General features: G+C 40.2%; 1 protein-coding gene across 1 annotated transcript in view; it reads left to right on the top strand.

Annotated features, from left to right (window-relative positions):
• LOC118421962 (outer dense fiber protein 2-like) overlaps positions 1-20,461 on the top strand; it is a 30,769-nt gene that overhangs the window by 3,979 nt on the left and 6,329 nt on the right. Inside the window, exons 2-17 of the mRNA XM_035829465.1 lie at positions 600-716; positions 2,846-3,037; positions 6,562-6,729; positions 9,217-9,375; positions 9,633-9,820; positions 10,235-10,364; positions 10,937-11,068; positions 12,605-12,679; positions 13,119-13,247; positions 13,938-14,054; positions 14,286-14,357; positions 14,666-14,779; positions 16,340-16,449; positions 16,868-17,003; positions 17,500-17,610; positions 19,884-19,904. Coding sequence (XP_035685358.1) covers positions 600-716; positions 2,846-3,037; positions 6,562-6,729; positions 9,217-9,375; positions 9,633-9,820; positions 10,235-10,364; positions 10,937-11,068; positions 12,605-12,679; positions 13,119-13,247; positions 13,938-14,054; positions 14,286-14,357; positions 14,666-14,779; positions 16,340-16,449; positions 16,868-17,003; positions 17,500-17,610; positions 19,884-19,904 — 1,971 coding nt within the window. The remainder of the gene's footprint in view (positions 1-599; positions 717-2,845; positions 3,038-6,561; positions 6,730-9,216; positions 9,376-9,632; positions 9,821-10,234; positions 10,365-10,936; positions 11,069-12,604; positions 12,680-13,118; positions 13,248-13,937; positions 14,055-14,285; positions 14,358-14,665; positions 14,780-16,339; positions 16,450-16,867; positions 17,004-17,499; positions 17,611-19,883; positions 19,905-20,461) is intronic.

Below are 20,461 nucleotides of genomic sequence, written 5' to 3'. Positions count from 1 at the left end.
ACAAGCTGCAGCTTTCAGCCTACATACATCATGACATTGTATTTATGTAGAGGTCTGGAGGAAGCCTTGTCCGCTGGCCGTTTGGGAATTAAGATGGATGCTGAACAGAAGAGTTGTCATTGATCTGGGAAGCGCCATGTGGGGTGATGGAATTTGATCACACATGATGTCTGTAGTTGATATTCTGTGCACGTGTGCATTCTCTCAGAAAAGGAAAGAAATGGGGGGAAAACTTATTTCAGTCCTACTCCTAAACTCTCTTGGATTCCATTTGAGATTTTTGTATAAAATATGTAGATCGATTAATCTACATGTAAGCCATTTAGCATTTTGCAGCATGTAAATTTGTAAGCCAATAAGTTGAATAACAACATCAGCTTCTGATCAGATAAAATTTGGTATGAAGCTTAAGGTTTCTACAAAATCTGGAAGTTTTAAAATGTCATCTTCCCAAGTGTTTGACAACTTTGATAGGTTTACAAAAAAAAAACTTGAGATTCTTCACAGTCAGTCATATAACTACATACATACAAAGTTGTGTCCTTGCAATCTCTCTGTAGACTCAATTTATCAATTCAGCATGTTTTCCCTCCCATCAGATGATGTCCAGGGATGACGGGCGCACCTCACCGATCCACCTGCACGTTGATGAGGAGACACCTGTTCATGTGCACGTCAAGAAGGGGAAGAAATCTGCCACCGCAAAGGCTGTAGATGTAAGTATTTCTGTGTACAGGGACCTTGTTGAGCTGAATGTTATAGTGCAGATACCAGGTTTTCTTTTAGCTGATCAAACTTTGAGAAGTTTGAAAACAAAATCCTGATCTCCAAGCAGGTGTTTGTGTGGACCATTGTCAACAGTTGTTTTCAATCTGACTTGAAGTTCTTTGGTTTCTCTACTCTACAGTAGCCTTCTCGGTGTGAGTGGATCAAAACACTGTAAACCACAGTCCTATGGCTGCTTACAGTTCCTCGGGCATTTTTTGTTGTATCATTGAGGTCACCTGAGTTAGCGCTGAATAGCAGCCACTCCCGACCCTTGCGATTTGGCCTTACCTGTTGTAAGCTCCTCGCAAGTCATCCCCTAATGGTGAAGAGAGAGCAGTCAGCCCACCCACCTAATATCCAAAAAGTCAAAGGGAAAAGATAGCATGAAAATTGATGAAAACAGACGGAGCAGTCCCTTAGGCTAGCTGTGGAAATACCCACTGAGCACATCTAGTAAAAACATATTACGGCCTGAGTCTGGTGTTATTCCCTTGGCATTTGGCTCACTGTAATGTGCAGATAAGAGCATTTTACTCTTAGGCTTAACACCTCAATCTCAGAGTCAAAGGTGGTGAAAAAAAAATGGCTCAGATCGTAATGGCTCACCTATGGCCAGAAAATGTATCAATTTTCCACCCTAACATCTTCTTGGAGATAAGGCTTTTGTCCAAAATTTTAGTCAGACAGCAAGTCAAGTCGAAGGCAAAAAAGAAGACATTAAGAATTGATGCAAACAGACTGTGCAGTTCCCTTAGGCTAGCTGTGGAAATACCCATTCAGCACATCTAGTACTACTACTAGTAACATGTACGGTCTTACCCTGGTGGTATTCCCTTGGCAATTGTGGCTCGCCGTAATGTGCTGACAAGAGCATTTTACTTTTGGGCTCAACACCTCAATCTCCGGAGTCAAAGGGTGGTGAAAAAAAGATGGCTCAGATCGTAATGGGACTTTGAAGGAATCTGATGGATAATATGTCATACTAGCCCTAGAGAGTAGCTATACTTAGTCTAGCTACTTATAATGTTCTTTCTGCTTTCAAAGGAACATCATGATGGCTAGACTAGAGCAGAGAGGCCATTAGGGTCATAAATGACAAAAATTTGTAGAGAAGTTGAAATGAGAAGGCTAGCAAATTTATCATTTTCTGCAGAGTGTAGACTTTTAGTTTTAAACTAAAATAGTAAAAGGCAAGGTCATTTAGTTGTTCATTCTGAATTTTAGGCAAAAACATCCTACCGTTCAACTCATTCAAGTGACCTTGACATACAAGTTACATGTGATGAGGACCACTTGTTCAATATGACCACTTTTAAGTTTTTGGTGGTCCCTTATATTGTAAAGTAAATAATTTTTCCAATCACCACAAGCATTAAGAACCAACCTGTTCACTAATTATCTCATCATGAATATGAGTGGTCTTCTTCTGCAGGTTTGACCTACAGTCTTGTTCAGTCTTGCCCATAACCCAGTCTCTTTAGGCAGGTTTGACCGTACAGTCTTGCCCATATCCCAGCTCACACTATTCAGGTTCCAGTGTTGTTGACAGTTTGACTGATGGTCTGTGGTGTAATATTATGTTACAGAGATAGAGGTGATGAGAGGGATATTACCCACTGATATTGATTGCTGTGAGGTTTTGACTTTACATGGTAATGGTCAGGTCAATACATACCAAGGTCATGCAGTGTGTTTGCTTAGGGCTGGACTCAAAATTCATTTTGGGTATTGGTGCACGTAGTATTGTATTTTGTCGACTAAAGTATGTACTTTTCAAATTAGCCAGAAAACCCAAAGGAACACTTGCATATGTAGTTTAGGAAAGTAAGGAAATATGCATGAAAATAGATAAATGTTAAACTTATTGCTATATAGTATAGGGTAAGAACTTCAATTGGCAACTCTTACTAGTGTCCTATGATGAATATAGTTTAGAACCAAAAATTCTGTACTTTCTTTGAGTTTTCTCATGTATGTTTCAACTCAGTATACAGTTTCAACTTTATTGCATCACAATTGATATGTACAATTTAGTACAAAGTAACAGACATTTTTGCCCTTCGTTTTCTTCTTCCAGGGCCGGATGAAGAGGACGCGGTTCGCCCGAGGCAGCACCTTCGGCGGTCCCGGGAACGTACGCCGGACGTCATCACGAGTACGTAGCCCTCCCCCACCCTCATCTCTCGCGCGTAGCCAGAGTCCGCCCGCGAAGGAGCCCTGGGTCCCGGCTCCCGGGAAGTCTACCCGCGGAGGGAAGTTTGCATGGGAGGTACGACTGACCTTACTGTGGGGTAGATGTGGTGGTGGCCAGAAAAACGCACTGCTTTTTGTTCAGCTCTAAATCTTTGAGTTGCTTGTAGATAGCAGACTGTGCAAACCTCTATGAGCAGCAAAGAAAGATTTGTTTATGAAGAATCTGTAGCAACCGCCCAGGCTCAATCATTTTGGTCAGTAGGAATATGTGGTGGTGATGGCTAGCAAAATGCAGCACTGATTTTTGTTCAGCTCAAAATCTTTGAGTTGCTTGTACTACGTTGTAGTATGGCAGAGTGTAAACCTCTTAGAAAAGACGGCTTTGCATGTTTGCATGGGAGGTACAACCTAAGCAAAACACACTGCTTTTCGTTCAGTTCTAAATCATTCTTTGAGTTGCTCGTGTTGTTCGTCCGTGTTGTGGTTCATTTGTGTGTGTTTTCGTGGTAAGAATTCAGACCTCTAGCAAAGAGGGACTTACAATAAGTTACATGTAGCTAGCCTGAGTAGTTAAATAAATTCTCTGCAGTTGCTTTTTCTTAGCTGTCTGACAGTTTCTTTTGCTGCCCAGACAGCACTTAGATCAAAGGCTCAAGTTTATGCTTTGAGCTCATTTGAAGAGCACCACATGTACAGTCTGTTCATTTCAGCCTCAGCCCTGTCTAGACATAGGGAAGGGAAGCAATTCAACTTCAAGGCACGCAGGGTGTTGAAGGTGGAATATCTACATGTAAACCAGACAGTCTCACAGTTAGCATTATAGTACTTAAGACTTACACCCAGGCACACATGCCCACATACATGTGCATACATATTTAACACTGGCCTAACCTATTTTTTTTTAATGTTTCACTGAACCATATCCAGTTGCTGAAGTAATTGCTATTTGAAGTTATGATCTCCAGTTCCAGATTATTTTGGTATGGCTTTAAAAGTAATAGTATAGTTCAATAAACAAATGATTTAATTTTACTTCTAACTAAGGGGCTCTTGACATGTCTTTATTGGAGACTCATTTTCAATAAACCCACGATGCACTGTAAAACTAAAAGGTTGAAAGATTTAGCTCGGAAACTGTATCCTGCCCTCTCGGCGCCCCAGCATGTATCCAAGTCATCTGATGTATATCTAGTACTCATGATCAGCTCAAGCCAAAGAGGTTATATCACCTCCTCGGCTCAACCCAAGTTCAGACGCAGCCGCTGTCTCTGAGTAATGGTCCTATTCTCTGGGATGTTTTCCATTTGAATGTGTGTACCAGATGGGCAACAGTATATGTATTACACAGCAGTTCCAACAAACAGGCTTTTAGCTAGGATTTTATTATGGGGGTCCAAATTTCTTGAAGGGTTAACGTTGCTGTATTAATATAGGCGTGACTATCGCAGGGGGTCCGGGGGCAATCCACCTTCCAATTCCATGGTGCAGAGTTTTCCAGAATTTTAGTACGTGGTGCATGCATTCATTCCAAGGTATTTTGAGGGGCAAAATTACTGTCAGAGAGGTGCATTGGAAGACTGTGACCGCAATTGACCTAGTGGGATCTCTGGTCAATCAGAATTTCATGCTTGTTAGAGGATCTGCTCCCCAGTGTACGGGTGTCTACAAGTAGCACATCAAATTTCTTCTTGTCATTTTAAGAAAAGCGTGTCCAAATGATGTCTTGACGCATGTCTGGCTAAAAGCAAGCCTGCATAGGAATGATTTTATTTTACATCTAAATGATCCACCCAGCCTACCAACATCTTTATTGGAGATTCATATTTAATGAACCCATGATGCACAACCATAAACCTCAGAAACTGCATTTTGCCCTTTCTGCACCCCAGCTTTTATATAAGTCACCAGCTATATCTCCTTACCTTAGGTCAGGTCCAGGGCAGGCTATAACTTATGTAAGGCAGTGTGCGTAATGGCTGTATGCTACATGTGACTGAGAGATAGATGTGGGGATCAATTGTGGCTTTAGACCATGGAAATGAAACCCTGGGGCTCATGGGGTATTCTGTGTAACTTTGTATCTCTTCAGGATTTTCTGTGTAATTGAACTTGAAGGCAGGCCGTTGTTTGTATCTCTTGGCTATTCTGTGTCAAGGCAGCATTTGTGGCTTTGTGAGCCTGATAGCAGTGACAGAGTGATAGAGGGACTGTGGATCTGAATGCCACAGTCACATAAGAACCCAGAGTGACAGACAGTCATCTTCAAAGTTATCATTCCAGGTTTTCAGCACCACGGCTATCTCCAGTGTTGATATGTTTTCTCAATCCCACTCATTGTTTTAGAATGTGGAATTCAAGGCAGCATTAGTGTCTCTTAGGGTATCTTGACTTATGTGGAATTTAAGGCAGGCCATTTGTATCTATTGGCTTTCCTGTGTAAAGGCAACATTTATGGCTCATTCTGGTAGAAGCAAGTGATGGAGGGATGCGGATTTGAATGCCAGAGTCACATACGGCTCTAGTAAGGCCCCTTTCTTCATTAGAACACTTGACAGACAGTCATCAGACTTTCAGTACCACGGCTATCTCCAGCATTGATATTTTTTTCACACTTTTTATTAAATAAGAGCCCGTGTTAGTTCAGTTGTGTAAGATCTGTCATTATAAGCTGAATATAAATTGTTGGAAGGAAATTTTCATCAATTTCATTGCAAATTCAATGACGATGAAATCTTATAAGTTATTTCTGCATTATTAAAGTAATTTTCTAGATGAAGAGCGGCTCATAGCGATAACAGTAATGGCATCCTCCCTACTAGTAATTACATGTAAATTAAATCAATCTTGAAATAATTCTATGCTGATGATTTGATTCTAATTTGGTACAAATGTCTGTATTATAACATGCAGTATTACATGACAGCTGAGTGAGACTGGGAATGTAACTAAATCATCCTTTGAGGCTTTGTCGCGTTGAGCCATTTAGGGTTGATGTTGCGACAAGATAGTGCATTTATCTCAAACCATTAGTCTTGACAATGAGAGAGAAAATGGCACCGTGGCTTTGAACGATACGAATCGCTCATTATGGGTTATTCCCACGGGAATTAAACCGCGTAGCTTCATCGCTACTGAGCCGGTACAACCGGAATTTGATGACATGCTATCTCACGGTCTACTGGTTCTCTGGATGATTGGAAATCATGCTAGAAGCTTATGCCACATAAAATTGGTTTCTTTGATTCTTCTCATAAAACTATTCGTGTATGCAAGTTGCATACTATTAATCATGACAGACGCAGAGATAGCCAGTAGTACAGCGTCTGCCTCAAAGAATTCAGGACTGGTTTGATTGTATTGCAAATATTCTTGCAGAAAACAGAAATATAGAATAAGAAAGTTGCACTTTGGATTACCTTATGTTATGGTGCATTATTTTGCTGTCCTTTCAGTTTACCAGCTTTGAATCTGTTAACTTGCGCTGAGACTGGGTATTGAAGTGAGTGATACTGGGAATATACTAAATTTCACATTAGAAACCCAAGTTCGAATTCAAATTCTAACAACTCCTTTCCGCTGCTGCACATGCGTACCTTCCAGTACCCCTGGCTCACCCCGCGAACCCGTAGGAAGATCAGGAGTTTGAAGAAAAAGCCTCGAGAGAGCCTGGACGACTTGTGGTTGTCCTGGATGAAGAGAAAGGGGTACGGTCTGGAGGTGAGAGGGTCGCGAAACTTGGTGGCAACAAAAACGCACAGCTGGTGGCTTGTTGGGTTCAAGGGAGTTAAACATTATGAATTTGCTTAAAAGAAATCACATCTAACTTTTAGCAATAAACTTATAGTGTACATACAGCAGAAGATAATGCACATTGAGTTTTAATTTGTGTGACGAAAAATTCACAGCTGCATGGTGACTTATTTGGTTCAAAAGAAGGGAGTTAATCGGTTTAAAATTAAAAGCCTTTTTCAAGTTCTTGGTTATGAATAAGAAGTCACACCTAACTTTTATATGTTTTAACAAATAAACTTTATAAGCTACAGCAAAAATATTATGCATGTTGAAGTTTAATTTGTTTAGTCTGTATGAGTCTCAAAGCACCACAATATAAAATAGTATCAACTGCGCGCACAGCTGGGATGTTTAGCAAGTTTTAGATTAACAGAAACTTCTGTAATGACTATATACTATAGTGTGCCAAAATGTATAATCTATTAGAATTTGTAGTAAACCTCATATAAGTTATTCTTGGACCAGGCTGGTTGTTACTCACATGCATGTAGTGATGCAGTTAATCTTGCATATATATGTCATGACAACATAGACTCATACTGTACAATTTACCTGGGCTGTTAGAGTCATCGACTATACTCAAACTCAAGCCATAACTGGTGGCAATGATATACATGTACATGTACATGTAGTGTAATAAAAATCATCCAGGGGAAAAAATGACTACTACTACTAGTACGGGTTTTGATAAATACTTCACATCTTAGAATTATTTGCAATCTCTTCTCATCTTCACATACAGATCTAAATTGACTATCATTCATCACAGACTGTCAAAAAACATTACTCGGATACTCCTCAATATTTTGAGTAACGTGAACATCTTGAATGGCATTATTCAATCAATCAATGATACCACGTTGTAGGAAAATGGTTATGTCTGACAATGATATACAACATTTGCCTTTAGCATGCATTAAGACTGAGTTAAAGATAGTGATTCAAATGTCTGCAAAGGTTTGCAATAATTATTGCTACTAATTCATTCTGAATTTCTGCTCCTGGCAATTTCACATATCAGTTGGTGCCATTAGGGCAGTATACATCAGGCTTGTAGCCAGCCTGTAATCATTTTCCTATCCCTCAATTTTTGATTGGCGCAACGTTTCTAGGGGGTCAGGGGGCATTTTTCCCCAGAAAATGTTTAAATCTAGACTCTCTGACACACTATTTCCTGCATTTTGAGGTGTATATATTGCAGGTAGACTAAGCTGTTCAACAGCACCTGTTTTGGTGAAAAATTACACAAGGGAGACTGCTTTACTCCATCTTTGCATAATGATTGTTGTCTGTCACAGGACGGAATGGGCAGAATTTTTTTTCTGTCACAAGCTGCAGAATTCAGTCAAAGAACGGAGGGACGGGTGCTGGCTACAACCCTGGTATACATGTAGTGCGAGACAACCTTCAACTTGTCCTAATGTGCAGCGATAGAAGATCCACCATTATTCCCTCTCCTACTGTGATGATGGTGTAACAGGTTTTACTGCCTGCAGTCAACTGTAGCGCCCTGGGGTTTTTACGATGTGATGCATGGATGGAAGTAATTTGTCATCCTGTATCTAGCTTTGAGCTCTGCTATCCACAGTGTGATATCGGATGACAGGCTTGTGATTTATGAAGGTGCCATCTGCGGGATTTTGCCGAATCCATCTTCCATCCGAAGTAATTTGTCACTTCCTCTGTCAGCTCCTCTCCAGGGAGAAAGCTGAAAACTTCTTCAGCGCAAATTAGTGATAAACTTGTGTATAAGCTGGGGAACTAACAAGTTAAGGCTTCCTGAGTACATTTTATGATTGCTAATGTTGGGAAAAGGCTTCCGCTATATCTCAAATCATTATTGTGTTTGTTTGTTTTTTAAATTTTTTTTTCTCCCCATAACTTCATTTTGTATTCCTTATTCTCGTGTAATAATACTGTTACTGAGTATAGCTAAAGGCTTTTTAAGGAAGAGGCTGTAGGGACTACTGTGGTTCAATATTATCCACTGTGTCTTATTAAGACTCGATATGATTTATTTGGAAGGCGAAGCCTAGCCTTCTTCCACTGTCTTTTACCCTACCTCAACCGAAGTCAGTTACCCAATTACATCTGGGTTGAGTGAGAAAAGTCGTGTCAAGTGCTTTTCCCAAGGGTACAACATCAGTGGCATGCTCTAACTTCTAAGGGATCTCAGGGCTCTGTGCCAAACGCCCTAACTGTTATGACAACATCGACACCACCATACATGCTTATCTCTAAGTTTTCCCCACCTGTGCTGTAGGGGGACTGTGCTCATGCTTTTCCCAAGGGCACAACAGCGGTGGCATGCTGGATTTTAAGCCACCTCTGGGCTCTGTGCCAAACACTAGGCCATTACGCCAACATTGACACCATAACCCAGTAAATTCTAAGTAATTCCCACCTATGTTTCACGGGGACTCTGCTCTTGTTATCTCTAAGTGTTTCCCACCTGTGTTGCAGGGTGATTCCGCTCGTCTTGAGATCAACCCAGCCGACAGGTCTGCCCTGCGGAGGTCTGACCTGGAGGCTGACCCTGACGACGTGAGGAACGCCGACGCCCGGCAGTACGAGAAACGCATCGACAGTCTCATGACAGAGATGGGCACGCTCAGGAACGAGGTAACTGTAGATTATGTCTCAGGGTTCGAAATACTTGTGCAGGTAACATTAATTACCTGCACCAGACAAATTTTAGCTGCACAACTCAAAGACACAGCAAAAGCAAGACCTCAATTTTTCATGGAGGTACTGTGTGTGATTCTTGCCTGGGTCTTTGTGGTCAGTATAACTTGAGATCCTCTGGCTTGATTATTTTGATAAGCTAAAACAGGAGTTAGGAAGGTGCCAATGAATATACTTTTGATTTTTTTCCCCAGGCTGATCTTGTCCGTAAGGAAAGGGAGCTGGACAGGACGAAGGACAAGCTGGACCTATCCCAGCATGCCCTGATGCGGCAGGAAAGCGAGCTGAGGGAAGCGAAGACAGACCTGACAGTGACAGAGCGCGAAAACGAGCGTCTGCGCCGCAGCGTCGAGAGGCTGAAGGATTCTGTTACCCTCACCAGGTAGACATGACTTCGTAGAGCTAAATTGCTTAATGTCGGACCAGTGACCACTCTACATTTCTACTTTGTTCAGTGATTTTTGGATCGAAAATCAAATTTTTCAAAAGAATGTCATACATAATTATACATGTGTATATTTAGAGAGAGTTGCACAGAGATACCTGTGTATGGCTGCCTGTACACATATTTTAGGAATGTTTAGACTATACTGCATGTACATGTAATTGTACACTGGCACAATTATTGACATTTAGTGTTGAAATATGATCACAAATCCTCAAATTTAAGTCCTAAAGACAGGGAAGAAGATAATGTAGTCAGGTTTTGCTGACATCTTGCTCTGTTTGATGTCCTGCATGCACCCCAATTTTTGAATTTAAAAAAAGTTAATATGTTCTGTTCTGTTCCCGACAGCTCAGAGAAGTCACGTATGAGTGCAGAAAGGGACTTGTTGTTGCGGAAGCTGACTCAGGCAGAGATGGACGGGTCAGCCGCATCTCAGCAGTTGGAGGAACTACGCTCCACCATCCGCAGGCTCCGAGATGTGAGAATCCTTTTTCTATCTATGGCACGCTTACACAGGACATTGTAGTTCACTTCTCTCATAGACTAATGTAAATGTAGCAGTTTGCTCCTATGTTCGCTTCTATTACCCATTTGGGGAACTGTTTGCAAAACCTTTTGGTGGTGATGGCAGTAAATGATTGAATTAAGGAATGAGTTCTAGATCGCTCGTTTAAACAGAACAAACTGTTGCTCTAGATACCATAGTCTAGGTTCTCCATAAGAGTCAAAAGTATTGTAAGTGTAAAAGAAATTGAGAGTGAAGTGTTAGTTTCATGTACAGAGGTGAATTCAATCCATGGAGCTGTATTACACTTTGGATTACACCTTTGTTGGTAAAATTCACTTCATTTCTCTTCACTCAGAAGAAAGCTGTTGTCTAAAAGACAGGGAAATGTTTATCTTCTCTTTCTTTAAGTCTGATTAAAAAGTTTTAGTCCACAAATTTTCTCTTCGATTTTTAAAAATTTTTTGGATGCTTTAAAAATTAGCTGCTGTCATCAAGATACAATGTTGAACTGTAGTTGTAAAACTTTTGCATCTGTTATGCAGGACAAGAGGATGTCATCTGAAGACTCCATCGCCCTGGCCAGACAGAAGGACCTTCTGATGCAGCGTCTGGACGAATTTGAGTCCACCAATAGAACCCTGAGGACTCTTCTACAGGACCAGTACAGGAAAGAGGTAACCACAACATAGACTTGTACATGTATGTACAGTAGAGTTTGAGTCCACAAACCGAACCCTGAGGACACTTCTACAGGACCAGTATAGGAAAGAGGTAACCATAAAATACTGACTTCTCCAAGACTAATGTACATAGTTCTGTCACAGTAGAGATTGGAACTCAGGATGATGAGATTCCAATATGTCATGGAACAATCTGTGATTGTCCTAAATTCCAATCTCTACTGTAACAGATGCATGTTAGACTGACAAAAAGTGAGATGTGCATGTATGTAGTCGGTACATGGCAGTTCAAGATTATGAATTTATGTGATGTAGACTACATGTAAGTGATGCAGCTACAGGTAATCACAGGGTAGGATGGCACTCATTCATGACATTTTATTAAGTACATGTCTGCACTAGGAAGATTTCTTAGCACTGAACTCTATTTTTGTCTTACTATCCTTCCGACACTCTAAGACTAAGTTTACATGTACGTCATAACTTTCATCACCATGCCTATAATCTATCGGTTTTCCAGACTGTTAATGTGTGAAATTTCCTGTCTAACACATGTAACTCTCTCACCTTCCTGGTGCAGCCATACATCCCCTGGTGCGTGATATGCCAGGGGCCGTGCATCCTGCATGCACGGGAGGGAAGTGGGGTATGTGTTACACTGGTCTGTTCTCGCTCGCAAGGTGTCACAGGGTCCATGCACTAGGGTTAAACTTTGAGAGTACAGTCAAACCTGTCTTGGCCCCCTGTAAGTTATTATAAAGTTATAAGGACCTCCTGGCTATTGACATGCAGCCAAAGCAGGCCTGGACAATATGACCACTTTTTGGTGGTTGTCAGATAGTCTTTCCCTTGACAGAAATCCTGTCAGACTCTATAGTTGTATACTAGTAGTGGCCACCTGCCTATATTAGGCCAGATTTTATTAGACTCTGGAGTGGTCTTCAAAATGGGCAGGTTTGACTGTATTCATATTCCCTCAATACAAGCAACTTTGCTTTACTGTAGTTGTAAGTGTGTGTGTATATGTAGGTGTAGGTGTTTGCACTGCACATGTATGTATGTGTGTGTGTGTATGTGTGTTATGTGCATGCATGTGTGCATGGATACATGCGTGCGTGTATGTGACTTACCGTGTATGGACCCCTCTAACAGCTGTAACTGTATTGGTGATATGCTTGTGGGAAGGTGTCAGGCCTCTTGTGGGCAATGTTTACAGCACAAGGCCACACCAATATATTTTCTTGCTTCTTGGATATTTGTTTTAGCAAAACTTCAACAAGAGAGCTGCACAACATGTAGCAAGAAAACATAAATCTGATTATATTAACTCCCAAAAACTTTGTGTACCAATTCAAGGACTTTTTCATCTTACTTTGTCTCCATGATGATATTTGTCTCAAGTACAATTTGTTTATCCAAGAACCTGGGAATTGAGATGGTGTGGACCCAATGATAGAAAATGAATGTAGACAGTGTAGAAATAGCTGAGTTTAACCCTTGTGTTTGTTTGTCCCCTGTTGTGCCCCACAGGCGGATGCCTCCCGTATTGTGGAACAGAAGGATGTTCTCATGAGGAGACTAACAGACGTGGAGGCCGACAACGTGGTCAGTATAAGAGTCCATAAAGATTACTAACAGCTCCTGCATAAAGCTTAATGTCTGTGTTGCACAATCTGTCACTTTAGCTACATGGAGCCTATTATAGTCATGTGTAACATTCAGTGGGTATCGTTCATCATAATGTTTGTTGTAGAAGTTCTCAATTTCAGACTGGGCTATTTTGTTTGCACAGTATTTTTTACCATTTGAATAATAAAACAAATACATAGTGCCTTCACTTAGCTTATTGCAATGTCTTGCACTGCTTGCTTTAAAGTACAAAAAAATGTATATGGGGTGACTATAACTTGCAGCACTGACCATACATGTATATTTGGGATGCACTTGCAGTGAATCATACAGTCATTAACACATAAATTATTGTCATGAATCAGTCAACTGTTGCAGAACACAGAAGATAACTGTTTTCATGCATGGTCAGTAGTTAATGCTGGTTGTTGGGCGCCCTGTCAGCTTGCCTCTGTTTCTCTTGCTTTTGCAGCGGTTACGGGACGATCTTCTGATGAAGGAACGGAAGCTTGAGGAGTCCCTGGTGATGCTAGAGGCAGAGCGGGTCAGTTCTGCACTGATTAGGCAAAGCGATTAATATTTCTGCTCCTCAGGCCACACAAACTTAATTTGTTGGCTCTTGGATTCTTTAAGGTGAAAATACTTAAAAGGTAGAGCAGTAAGGCATAAACTTGGTTTTCATTATGTTTTCCAGTTAAGCATATTTTGACTTTTTTTAATATCAGAGAACCAACAAATTAAATTAGTGTTGCCTTTCTTCAAGAGAAGTAATACTGAACTGGAAGTCCAACATGGAAACATGGGCAATGTGAACAAAGTTAGATTTATGTTTTCCTTCCAGAGGTGGACTCATCTTGCTTTTATGCCTTAGCTATACCTCAAAATGTGTTGGAAGTAGGAAATAAATTGAAGATGCCTCAAGACACAATGAACTGCTTTGGCAGGCTGTACTATATGATGTATGTACTATATGATGTATGTACTATATAATGTATGTACTGTTTTGTGACAGTATGAATGCACCCAAACTCTAGGAGATCCATATCTCTCCTTGGTGCTGAAAATGTATTTGCTGTGATCATACAGTTTAACATCGGAAACCAAGTTTTTTTTCGTTGGCTAAATGATTCAGCATCATTCTTTTGTCACAAATCTGTGAACAGTTGGTATAGCCTTGTTTCAGATTAGGTTTTTAGCTGCTTTTCCAAGTTTAAAAAGTTGGTTTTGCCTTCAGGGTAATGCACGCCAGATGGGGAATGTACAGACGTCACTTGAGACGACGAGGGCTCACTTACAGAAGGAGCTACGCACTAAGGAGGCTGATAACAACAGGATGGCTGTGCAAATCAGGGTACGGAACATAACTTATAAGTTTACTCAATACATAGTGAATAAATAATTGTTCAAACAAACATTAAATAAGGGTTGTAAACAGAAGTAAGAGCTTTGTTGGAGTACATTTGTATGTTGCTCAGTCCTCAACCTATTGCTAGCCTGTATCAATTTCTCAAGATGTAATTCAGATAGACTTCAATGGCTGGTGCCCTGTCTTATTACAGCCTCTGTGTTATTTTTTCCCCAGGGTTTAGAAAAACAGCTACAACAAGAGAGAATAGAGCGAGAACACACATCAGAACTGCTCATGGGAGCAAAGGTTTGTTCAGATCAGTTTATTCCTATGCCTCCGACTACCGGCAGTCTGTATTTCAAGTGTTACATTAAATTTTGTTCCTGTGGTCAATCAGATCAAGTCAATAGTACATGTACGTAAAAGAAATTGTGCACATGTAAAAATAATTATCTATTCTAGGTTATGTTACATGTTATGCTGTGAGAGTGAAGAGTGTTGAAGCTTTTTCTTATTAGTTTGAAAGGACTTGTACCATTTGACACAAAACATAAATGAAAGCTTCCACCTTGGTTTAAGAATCATTGTATATTTTTGTGTTGTTTTTCCCCCAGGATAAGGCAGAACGGGACAAGGATGCGCTGAAGAAGGCGACCCGCGTGCAGAAACAGCGAGCGGAACAGAGCGAGAACACAGTGGAGAGACTGAACGCCACCATCATGGAGAAGGTTACTTTGATTATTCTTCCTCATACAAACCTGTAAATATGTTAAGGTTCCGGGTCGGAGTTCAAATCGTATTTCCTGAAAAGCCCGTGGGTTGTATTGATTTTGTGCGAGGAGTAGTTGGTCGGCCAGCGAAACCATTTTTGTATTAGTCCGCTGCAACGGTGATGCGGTTTTTTCGCCTGATGACCCAAATAGCATCGTTTTTCACGCGATTTCGAAGAAATGACGTCATCGGAGATTGCAAAAAAGTTATCACATGGAATTTTTTTATTTTCATTTTACACAAACATGAAGAATTTAGCTTCTCTACCACGTAGGCCGTTATCCTGGGAAAATTCGTTTTTTCCAAGCACCTTCGATCAAAAAAGTGTCAAAAATTTATAGTTTTCGGGTCCCAAATTAAAATTTTACTACATATTCTACCCAAAATAAAGAGGCAACAGACGATACCAATAGGTTTGTCGGAAAGAGGCAGTAAACGGCTTTCCACCATATTGATTAAGTTTCGCGTCCTACGTTTACTAGCGGAATTGTAGCCCTTCGGCCTGAGGCTGTCCGCCAACCTCCGAAATCGTAAAAGAAACTCCGGTCCGATACCTTAAATAAGCTATCGTTAATCAGAGTGTCTGGAGTTTGGAGCATGATCTGTGTCAATCTGACAGACCATCATTTACCAGTAAGCTAGCCAAAGTTTGTGGATAGCATCATAATGATGCTTTCCACAATCTTTGCCTAGCTTCAAGATCAGCACCATGACTTTCATGAGTTGAGTTGAGTTATTGATATGCAGTATATAAGTAAAGTGTGTAGCTTCATACATGTAAGCATGGACCCGCTGGACAGAGATACCTTCAAATGCAGTGTGAAGACTAACTGCTTCCCACTTGTGTCACAGAGATCCCAGGGTTCTAGCTAGTGCATTTTAGCGTAGTGGGCCACTACGCTAAAATTTGTGACCAGTACGCTAAAATAAGGGCCACTACGCTAATTTTTAACAAGTGAAGTGGTGCTTTGCTATCATTTTCTTGTTCAGCAATGTCTAATCAATGTCTGAACAATGAAAAATGATGATATGCCATTCAAAACTGACCAAAAATCCTTCAAATTACATGTGATGTTAATAGAGTGCCAACTTTTAACTCGACATTGTCAAAATCTCATCAATCTCCTGATTGGTCGCTTCGCTACCATGACATTCCCACTACGCTAAAATGAAATCCTGACTAGAACCCTGGACCCTGGAGTGATTTAAAGAAATACTGGACCCCACAAATGTGCAATGTCCTAAATATCAAATCCTTATACACATAACTGTAACATCAGAATGTACGTTCTTCATGCCATCAGCAAATGTACGTTCTTCATGGCATCAGCAAATGTACGTTCTTCATGGCATCAGCAAATGTACGTTCTTCATAGCATCAGCAAATGTACGTTCTTCATAGCATCAGCAAATGTACGTTCTTCATGGCATCAGTGTGTCCCACCATATTATCTGTTAGACTTACAGTAAAGGAATAGAGTGGTCTCTTTATTCTTGTTTTCTGTATGTCCTCTCAGGAAGCCCAGATCGCTGACCTCCACGCCTCCATCGGTGAGCTGAAGGCTCAAAACAACCGGCTGACTCAGCAGAGGTCACAGGTCGAGTCAGAGAACGCAGTACTTCATGGGTAGGTCAAGGGTCACTGCATTTCTCCAAACTTAAGTATTGGGCAAAAAGCTAAGAGATGTCATAAACTTTAAGACCTTTGCTATTTTCACAATGTGGAAAAGTTTTAAGCTAATAGCTTGCATTCCTGCACAGAACTGTTGTGAATTTCTGTATTCTATGCATGGAAAATGTATATCTCATGGAAATAGTTACATGCTTCAGCTGTTCTATGGTACAAACTTTTGCTTTCCGTTCCCTTGCCACTCTAAAGACTTTGAAATGTGTGACTTTCATAAGAAATAGACCTGAAATAGAAAAAAAAAGCTTTCTGTCTGAAGAAATACATTTGTAGTTGTTTGCTGAAGAAATAGCTGTTGCTGTCTTTATCTCTTGCAAGTCAAACCTTTTCGTCAAGCCATATTCCATGTTGTTTCCAGACGTAACAAAGACCTGGATCGTCAGTTGCGCGACACCGAAGACAGACTGAGAGCAAACACAGACACGCTCACGGAGCGTGTGCAGAGGCAGGCCAATGAAGTGGCTTCCCTGAAGATAGACAATGAGAGACTGCAGGTATGGACTTCTTCTTCTTCGTGTCATCACTACACTTTCCTTGTCCAGAAATCCACACACTCCCTTCCTCTGGGGGTCAGAGCTTCCAGATCTTCTTTGGTGCATGGTTCGGGCAGGAGGGGGCAGACAAGAAGGTGTTTCATAGTCTGCTCCTGTCCGCAGTCACTGGCAGTCAGTCCATCTGGGCTGAGACTATGGACTAAAACATATGTAATAAGCAACATATGTATGTAAACAAAAATAACGTTTGTTTAACCTTATATTATAAATCTGGAAAGCCCTACAATTTAATACCATACTGAATTAATGGCAATTACAGCTCCCAAGTCTTACAAGCTCTTGCAGCCTACATTGAATTTGTGTAGTATGAAGGAAGTTATTATACAAGTTATGGCAATTATGTTAGCAATATCATTGTTTCATTGCTTTTGTATATTTTGCAAGTAACAGTAAGTTATTCTGTTGCTTTATATTTTTGTTGTTTGGTTTCCCCAAGAACCAAGTGTCGACGATGGAGGATAAACTGATCACATCCCAGACGGATGTCACACAGCTGAAGTCCAGCGTCAGGCAGTACGAAAACCTGGTCACCGAGTACAAACAACAGGTACGACAATCCACTCCTCTGATTCAGCTCTGGGTTCTTAGACTTAGTGAAACTATCTGTATTTTCTTAGCACACCTGAGCTATGTCTTGTCTCTAAGGAGTACAAACAACAGGTATGACCAACTGGTGGTGTCTAACTCCTCTAATTCAGCTCCTTGTTTTTAGATGTATATAGGGAAACTATCTGTATCTGCATTGCCAGTATAACTGCTCTTTTTGTAGCACACCTAAGCTAAGCCTTGTCTCTAACTAGTCTAAGGAGTACAAACAACAGGTATGACCAACTGCTGGTGTCTAACACCTCTGATTCAGTTCTTTTTATTTTAACTTAGGCCATACCAATTTAATTTGTTGGTTCTCGGATTTTTTCTTAAAAAAATTGAAGCGACAGGGCGAAAAAAAAAAAAAAAAAAAAAACTTGCAACAAGTCTGGGTTCAGGTCCAGGCTGGTTAGTCCAGACCTGAACTCATGGTATACGTGTGATAGAAATAGTTAATCAGTTAAAATTACATGCAAAATTGCATGTTGGCATAAATTTGTACAATATACATTAAATTATGTACAGTTGCTACAGTAAACAGAAATGTTCACAAAACATCTCAAATAGACCAATATAGTATTTTTACAAAGATGCAACGACAACAACAAACATTATTTAAGTTTGCCTCTAGAAATAAAATACCATCGCTGGAAGACTTATTTGCTCTCTGAGTTGATAAGAATCTGTCTATCCAAGGCTCTAATTACATTTCATGGTCAACTGGTGCAAATTGGAAAAAAAATTACAAATACTTCCACTCCCCCCAAAATACATGAACAAGCCAAAGTACTGAACTACATGTTGCATAAAACCATAGGTTTATTCTCTCTTTTTGTTACATGTACAATTATTTGTTGACAAAAAATTAAGATGCAGTTTGATTAAACTTCCTTAGAAAAACCTAATGTTACATGCAAATCACTGAAATCAGCACTGAAATGGTACACCATGTACTATCCAGCCAAACCTGCAGTTCCACTAAAAACAGCGTGGGGGCGCTTTTTTGACTTACAGAAGAAGAAAGATGGCCGCTCGAGATTTTCCGACTTCATTTTCATCTCCATTTGGAAGACTTTGAGCATTTCAGGCATATCAAAACATGTTGGCTATGGAGGTACAAGAGTGAAAAAGTATTGGTGATTTATTGAGTTGTTTGTTTGGGTGCCGATTTCTGTGTTTCAATTGAAAATTTGCATGTGAAAGTGTGTGTGAGAGAGAGCACATGCTCAGCCGAACTTCTGGTTCTGCTACGTTATGTTATGCCCATGTGTATCTCATTTACGATGATTTATTTGTTCCTAAATATACTTTGCAACAAAAAAGATATGAATCAATTGGTAGCAAAGGACTTGGGGGTGAGAAAAAGTAAATGCACTGGTACTTTCCAGACGTTCTGTTTCTCTAACGGAACCAAAGTTTTGCAGCACGATTACTGAATGGAATTTTTTTTTTTTTTTTGAAATTGGGAAAATTAGAAGCGGCGATTCCGAGAACCAACGAATTAAATTGGTGTGGCCTTATATAGAGAAAATATCTGTATCTTCATATATAGCCAGTATAACTGCTGCTTTAAAATTTGTAGCACACCCAAGCTACCGGTAGTCTTGTCTCTAAGGAGTACAAACAACAGGTATGACAAACATCTGGTGTCTAACACCTCTGCTGCAGCTCTGGGTTTTTAGACTGTCTTACAGTGAAACTATCTGTATCTTCATCTGCTCTTTTTGTAGCTAGTCTTGTCTCTATACGGAGTACAAACAACATGTGCAGGTATCATAAACCTCTGGTGTCTAACTCTTCTGCTGCATCTTTTAGACTGAACTATAGTCTGCCCTCGTGCCAGCATGTTCGGGTATAGTTGCAAGCTTTAGGGGCATTGTCAAAACACAAGCAAGTCTATCTTTCAGATCAACATCATGGCTGAATTTTTATGATGTCATTATTGTATGATCATAGTATTATGTGTACCAAAAATGATTCTATGTAGAACGTTTTGATAATGTCACATTGTGTGCATGCTATGTTCAATGCTCTGGTTTTGATCTAGTTTTGTTTCTCATGTAGAATTTAGTTTTACTTATATCCAGCTGTGTATGTTATGTGCTGACCTTGCTTTAAAGTGTCTTTCTTGAATTAGCATCTGGAAGCATACATGTACATTATTCTTTTTTTTTTCAATATTCATCCTTTTTTTGATTTCATACTTGTTCCTTCTCTACCTGGCACCAACAGCCACGTGGATCTCAGAGGAAGGTTTGTTGTTTGAGGATCAGGGGCAGTACATATGTCGTGGAGTCTGTCAAATGTTGTGTCCAGTCTTGCTCATTTGAACCGGAAGAAAATCATGGTTTTTCAAGTAGATTAAATGTGCTAAATTGGCTTCTTTAAATTTTTTGGGTACATTTTTCCATTACACATAAATCTGGCTCAATTTTGTTTTGACAATATTTAAAAATGGTCAGTTAGTAAACTGATATTACTGGTATTAATTTAGGTACCTTATAGCAAATTTGATTGCAAATTTTTCCTGTTTCGGGTGACCAAGATTTCTATGTATCAAGTATGTTGTTGTGGGTCTACAGAAGTCTGTGACTGTTAATAAGTGGTGCTCTTTCATAACAAGGCAACAGTTTGTAACTACATGACTATTCCTCCCTGTATCTTGCTTTCACCCTTACACTCACCTTACACTTTTCTTATCAATGACCACCCTCTGAATGATTGTAATACCTCCCTCACATTAGGTGAAAATCGATCGGACGACGTGTCTGCGAGCTCTAAATTACGAGGAGGCATGACCCTGATGCCGA

This window comes from Branchiostoma floridae, chromosome 8 (genome assembly GCF_000003815.2).
Source record: "Branchiostoma floridae strain S238N-H82 chromosome 8, Bfl_VNyyK, whole genome shotgun sequence".
Lineage (NCBI taxonomy): Eukaryota > Metazoa > Chordata > Leptocardii > Amphioxiformes > Branchiostomatidae > Branchiostoma > Branchiostoma floridae.
The sequence above is the reverse complement of the archived record's forward strand: the minus strand, read 5'-3'. Positions and strand labels throughout refer to the sequence as shown.